Source organism: Lupinus angustifolius, chromosome LG18, assembly GCF_001865875.1.
Source record: "Lupinus angustifolius cultivar Tanjil chromosome LG18, LupAngTanjil_v1.0, whole genome shotgun sequence".
Classification (NCBI taxonomy): domain Eukaryota; kingdom Viridiplantae; phylum Streptophyta; class Magnoliopsida; order Fabales; family Fabaceae; genus Lupinus; species Lupinus angustifolius.
This window is the reverse complement of record NC_032026.1, coordinates 11,837,966-11,845,072: the sequence shown is the minus strand read 5'-3', so window position 1 is coordinate 11,845,072 and position 7,107 is coordinate 11,837,966. Positions and strand designations below refer to the sequence as shown.

Below are 7,107 nucleotides of genomic sequence, written 5' to 3'. Positions count from 1 at the left end.
CTCAATTTATATTATTTTTATTTAAAAGTTAATAATAATTAGAAATGAATAGTAGATAATGTAGTAATAATATAAAAACAGTGTATACATCTTTTTCTCTAAATTAAAATGACTAAAAAATATGTGTCTTATATTGTGTTGTGTCAATGTAGTTGGTAGCATATATATAGAAAGAAGAAAAGAATTTGAATAGATAACTAGCAAGATACCCGTGCATCAGCGTTGCACGGGGCAATATTTCTTTGTTGTAAGATTAATAACACATATTATATGTACATTTATATGATTAAGAAACATATGTTACTTGTGCATTCGTATTGTTAAGAACACACATGTGACCCGTGCATTCGCATGACTAAAAACACATATGTTACTTGTACATTTGCATTACTAAGAAAACACATGTTACTCATGCATTTGCATAGTTAAAACACATATGTTACTTATACATTCACATTATTAAAAATACACGTCTTACCTGTGTATTTGCATATTATAATGATAATTTTTAAAAGAAATGATAATTTTAACACATATAGTTAAAAGAAATGATAATTTTTAATTTGAATTTTCTAATGGAAATAACAAAGTGAAAGTCTGAAACATGATACCATGTTATTTTTATTAAAATAAATATTTAAAAATTTATAGAAAATGAAATTATTTTTTCAATTTTAAATACGATTTTTTAATGAAAAATGGAAATCAAATCATTATACTAAATTAATTTTTTTTATTAAAAATATATTTAAAAGATATAAAAAACTTAAATTTGGAATTTGATTTTTCAATTATAATAGAGAAAAATTAAAATTCAAAGAATTTGAAATATTAAAGTTCAATTGGAAAAGTGTTACAAAACTTTGATGAGGTGTAACAATGCAATTATTCTTAGATTAATAGTAAACATTAAATAATATACATAGATTAGTGTAAAGAAATAGTTTGGATGTGAAAAATGATTTCAATCTCATCTAATGCTCAATGTCTATTACATTTTAATATAACAAAACATAGGTACGGTAAACACTCAATTTTGATGGGGTAGCAACATAGACCAATCGCTAATTAGTATTAAATTATTAACATATAAAATATATAAAAAGTAAGGATAGTGTGAGAAAATACATAATAATAACATGTGACATATGAATGAGTTTTTATTTTTATTTTTTAATAACTTAGAACATTTTAAAATGAAAAAATGTGAGGAGAATGTAACATGTGGCATGAAGGGAAAACATGTGAAAAAGATGTGACATGTGACATGAAAAAAAAACATGTGAGGAAGATGTGACATGTAACATAAATGAATTTTTTTTATTATATTGTTAATATATAGAAGTACCACACATTATCATTTATTTTCATAAACCATTAAAAACAATGAACACAAATAAGCTCCGCATACATGCACTACTGTTACTTCCTCATAACCCAAATTAGTCTAACTAACAAATAAGTACCCATATTTAATGATGAGAATAACCACTCTAATAGCTATTCAAGTTTCAATTCTTATTATCTGCATTCAACAAATAATTCACAAAGTCATTGATATTCTTATCAGAACTACCATTTTCACCAACTGCATCCCTAGCTAACTTCATCCATTTACTAGCATTCTTTCTTATCTCTTGGCTTCTCTTACCTACCATCACCACCTTTAAACTTTCAACAAATTCTTGCTTCCTCACAACTCCTTTATCATCCTCTTTGGGTCTCACACCAACCTCCCAAACATCCTCCAAAAACTTAGCATCAGGCAATTGATCAGCCCATTGCGGCAAACACACCACTGGAACTCCAAGGCCAAGGCTTTCAAGTGTTGAATTCCAACCACAATGAGTCACAAAACACCCAATTGCTTGGTTTGCAAGTAGTTCTAGCTGGTTGCACCATGTCACAATTAGGCCCTTTTCTTTTATTGAGTCAATGTATCCATGAGGTAGATTAGAGTGCTCAGATTCTCTTAGAACCCACAAGAAACTCACCTCACTTTCTTTCAATCCCAAAGCCACCTCTTCCATTTGTTCTTTTGTTAAGGACACCATGCTTCCAAAGGATATGTATACCACAGATTTAGGTGCCTTTGATTTCAGCCATTTGATGCATTCTTCACCTAGTGGCTTCCATAGACTTGCTCCATACCCTTTGTCCCCTTCAATTCTTCCATCTAAGTAAGCAGAAGGAACCATCGGACCTATCAACTTCGCCGGACAAAGCTCGGTTAGGCTTTTCACCACCTTTCAGACACAAGAAAATCATCATCAACCATGTCAGAAACTCATTGAATTAGAAAAAGCAGAAGACAATTAAGTAGAAAATGGTTCAACAACAGTTATAATATTTTTAGGACAATACTTAGATGTTGTATAATAGGTGCTTGTTTTGTTGTTATCTGATGAGAACAAGACATGTGATACGATCATTATACATGTTATATTTTTATTTTTTATTGGTAGGGTATAACACATCATTGTAGAAAAGCACCCAAGCATCCATGAAACAACACATAAGTTATCTCCTCTTTTTTCTTTTATCAAGGTACTATTATGTTTAATTTGATGGATTTTCAAATATTCATGAGTTGTTTATGACAAGAGCCAACTCTGTGAAGTAATTCTTAGGTTGGAACTTCAACCATAGACATTTGAACAACATAGGAAGTTCCAAGTTCCAACCTAAGAACATGTATATAAATGTTTATATGATATTGAACTAGTACCTCTCCTTCTAATGCTTCAAAAGTGTTCACAAACATCCAATCAGCTTTGTTTAAGTTAGAGAATTGACTCAATTTCATAGCCATATAAGCCGGGTAACTCTCTGGGAACCTTATGAAACTTGGCAGATCTTGGCAATTCAATGGAGGCAAACCAGGAACAAACAAAGGCAAATCTTCAATCTTCACAGGAAGCTCAAGTAAACCATGATGTATACGGCAGAAAATGTTGCACACTGCAGCTGAATTAGTGAAGAAAGAAGCTCCATAAATGCCATGTTTCTTGGCCACATCAAGAGCCCATGGTAGAAATGAATCATACACAATGCAAGTGACTGGAGTATTTGTGTGTTGAAATTTTTCAACAAGGTTAGACAAAGTTCTTGAGCCATTGGTCCTGAATGAACTTAGAAACAGTTCAACATTTCTGGCTTGTGCAAAACCAGCATGGTCAAAACCATCAGAGATAGGTTCAACTTCAATGTTTGGTACTTTGATTGTGTTAACGGTGTAATGGGTAGTGGCAAATGTGGCTTTGACACCTTTTGAGGATAACCTTTTTGCAAATTGGAGAAGAGGGTTAATGTGGCCTTGGCTGGGGTATGGTAGAACTATCACATGGACGTTGGTGTCTCTTTTCAGACCCATGTTGTCTTATTTTGTATGATAGTGGCTTCTCTTCAACACCTTATTTATAAGCCACTGCAACATACACGTGATGAATTGAATGCTGATCTACTACAGAGTTCTAAAATCTTTGGTAAAGAGCCTCACATGTATACTAGGAAAAAAATAGTAATAGTTCACATTTAAATTATTTTAAATGTAATATTTATGTATTGTTAATTTAAATATTTATATATGGTTAATGTATAATTTATTATTCATTTGTATTAATTTTTTGAAGAGTCAATAATAATTAAAAATGAGTAACAATGATACAATAATAATGCATAAAACTTTTACGATAACAAAATGCATATACTCTCCTGGCGTTTTATTGTAGATGTTTTAGGATTCTATTTAAAAAACATTTTTATATGCAATAAACAATTTTGTTACCAAAACATCTTTATTTAAATAAACAACTTGACTAAAAAAATAATTTAGTTCATTAATGAATATAAGTTTTAATAAAATACATACCATTACAAATAAAATCAATGATTTCTATACTTCTCTTAATCCACATACCCTAAATAATCTTAGGAAATGGAAGAGGGGAAATAAAAAATAGAACAGAGGCGTAGAACGTTAATGTTTGGAAGCCTTTGAGAAATTCACCAGATTCATTTAGCAACTTTAGTGTCAAACTCAACCAACTTACCTACCAGCTTCAACTGACTTAAATTTTTAATCTTTTATTCATATAAAATATAGTATCTAAGAGTATAGTACTGGTCTGATATGTAAAAATATATTGTTAAATTTATATCATAAAATACAAAAGAATATAAACTAATGATTTTGTAAACTTGAGCTAATTCTGTAAAATTTAAAATATGTAATGTGATGCTGATAAATTCCATTCGTACAATTTGAATACGGAAAGTGTAACAAAAACTCAAAAAATGTGTTTATGTAAGAGGGGGTTTTCTTAGCGGAAAACCTCACAAAATCAAACACTTGTGGTGTATCCCTACCTAATGGGTGATAAAGATAACGAGAGAGTTGATTGCGTAATCATGGATGAGGTAAGCAGTGAAGAAATTAGAATTACGTGTATAGTTTGGTAATCACCGAAGACATAGGAATTAGTTGTGACACGTATATTTGTTGTGTCAATCTGTTACTTAGACCATGTTCTATAATAATAATATTGAAAATATATTATAATTTTTTAAATTACATGACTTATTTTCATTGTTCTAAAACATGGTTTGAAACACAATTTAAGAAAACAAATGTTTGTTAATATATTTGTTCTGGAAATGTACAATTACTGCCATTTCTTTGATGTATGAGGTAAAAATTCAATAAAATTTTACTAAAATATCTTTATTAAATTATATATTATTGATCTTTCATTTGTATTTTTTTGAAGAGCCAATAATAATTAAAATTGAATAACACATAATGAAATGACATTACTCAAAACTCTAACCATTTAACTACATGCACCTTTCTCTTAAATTTGTATAAATTCTATAATTAACTCTCACAATAGATTTGATTGGACTTTTTTGGAAGAGAAGTTTTTAAGGGAACAATTAGTAAAATTAAGAAATGCATTGAAAGGTTGTTTCATATCAATTTCCCATGTGCATTGAAAAACTACTAAGGAAGAGTGTACATTGAAAATAGAGAAAAATTAAGAATAACAATTAATTTGGGTGGGAAAATATACTTACGTAAGTAATGGCAATTTTGGCTTATAAATTACCTTTGGTACTAAATATGCTTAATGTTATGCACATAATTTAACAAGTCACTAAATAATACAAAAATTGAATAAAATCAACAAAAATATATCTATTAAAATTTCATTTATTTCCACAATAATTTTCTACCATAAATTTCATCTAAATTCTAAGAAGTGGAGAAAAAATGTGGAACAAAAGTTAGTAAGAGAACAATTAAAAGTAAAACAATAGTAGATTGAAAAAAGAAGAGATTAGTTATATCCAAATTTTAGATGTTTATTGAAAAAATTAAGAGAATAAAATATCTCTTTATAATAAGAGATAATTTATCTCATTTAGCCAATAAAAACATGACATGTGTACTGTTTAGTTTAATTTTAGAAATATTTTTATAGAGAATGATTAAATATGATACATTTTATAATTATAGTGGCTATAAGAGATAACTTACCTCCTTATATTAGAAAATACTTTATTCTCAAAAATTAAGGTTGAAAAGTGGAAAAAAGTTAAGAATAACCATTAAAATAGGTGAAAAAAATAGTTAAATAAATAAAATATATTTGGAAAATATTACAAGCACAAAAGTACATTGTATTTTTGCATTCTCATAACTCTTGTAAATTAAAAATGAGGAAAAGGAAACGACTCCACTGGGGATCGAACCCAGAATCTCTGGTTCCGTAGACCAGCGCCTTATCCATTGGGCCATGGAGTCACGTCGACGTTATTTTTTTTCTAAACAGCCAATTTATTTTGTGTTCATGAGCCCCTTTAAAGCAATACCCTATCTGTATGTTTGCTGTGCTTTCTGCTAGGTTAAAAGCTTGTTATAAAGAGAAGTTAGAAATCAGAGTTTTACAAAAATAAGTCATTACTATATGACAATTTATGTCTTGTCTTACCAAAAAGTTCCTCTAAGATAAAAGCTTACTTAGTAGTTTCATATTTTTTTCCAACTTAAAATCTCAAATTTTCTATGTTAAGTTTCATGTTATTTCAGCTATATATACTCAGCAACTAATGCTATTAGTATTGGTATTAGACTAATATAAATATAAGCTACAAAATTACATGAATACTAACCACTCTTAAAACTCAAACAAAAAAATCATTAACATACTCGAAACATAGTTTCTTTTAATGCTGAAGAGTAAAGTGGGAGGGATATGTTCAATCATTTTTGTGCTTGAGAATAGTGAGTGCTCGTAGCCACACACTTGACAATACATTATGCATGTGTAATAGAAGAGCATGCTAGTACTCCAATTCTCACCTTACCAAGCCTCTCTTGTAAACTCCTAAGTGGATGTTATACCATTTCTTCTTCCTTGGATGATCTCGGATAATCCTCTTCTCTCTAGCTTGGTCATCTTTTGCCTCCTTGGAATAAATTTTGCTCCTGCTCTTGAACTCCATTTAAACAGAGCGACAATGTATGATGCATGTTTTTAATTTCTTTGTTTTAGCAGCTCACCAATCTGCACAAGAATAAATAGAAGTTCAAAGGAATTCAGTGAGTTTTCTTAATCGGGAGCTTATGGCCTAGCTTTTTTTAGGTAGAGATCACATATACAAAACGGTGTCTCACTCTGTTGGACACCAATGCCAGCCCAAACCAAAGCCCAATCAACCAGAAATTCCAAGCAATGAAGAAAAAGTCTTTGGCGGGAAAAAAAGTTAATTCTATTAACTGTTAATTTTGTTTTCCTCCTTCTGTTTTTATCTCCTCTATATTCTAGGTTCAAGTGTGCTTATTGATCAATGAATTCGTGTATTCAATTAATAGTAAAACAAAAGAGATTCCATTCATCAATTGCCTAATACAAGAAGTGAGGTTATTCATTCTTTTTTTGTTTCTTGCACATTCGGTTCTCTTCTTCATCATCTTCTTTCTTAAATGGCTTACGAAGGTTCAATCATGGCAAGTTATATCTTTAACATGGTATCAGAGCACCTTCATTAAAGGTGTCACTATCTTGCTTCCGCATACACTCATCTCTGATTCCTCCTCGACAT

At 29.9% G+C, this 7,107-nt stretch overlaps 1 protein-coding gene and 1 non-coding gene across 3 annotated transcripts; both read right to left on the bottom strand.

The window, feature by feature from the left end:
- LOC109332223 (UDP-glycosyltransferase 74B1-like) lies at positions 1,355-3,390 on the bottom strand. 2 transcript variants are annotated; one of them, XM_019567129.1, is made up of 3 exons: positions 2,729-3,390; positions 1,489-2,246; positions 1,355-1,401 (listed from the first exon to the last, which is right to left on the bottom strand). In XM_019567129.1, the coding sequence occupies exons 1-2, from the start codon at positions 3,371-3,373 to the stop codon at positions 1,512-1,514; spliced, it is 1,380 nt and encodes a 459-aa protein (XP_019422674.1). In that variant the 5' UTR covers positions 3,374-3,390; the 3' UTR covers positions 1,355-1,401; positions 1,489-1,511. The 2 variants fall into 2 exon arrangements, with proteins under 2 accessions (XP_019422674.1, XP_019422673.1); XM_019567128.1 differs by lacking the exon at positions 1,355-1,401 and having other exon boundaries at positions 1,418-2,246.
- Positions 5,734-5,806, bottom strand: TRNAR-ACG. Its single transcript has one exon. It is a non-coding gene; the product is annotated as a tRNA-Arg (tRNA).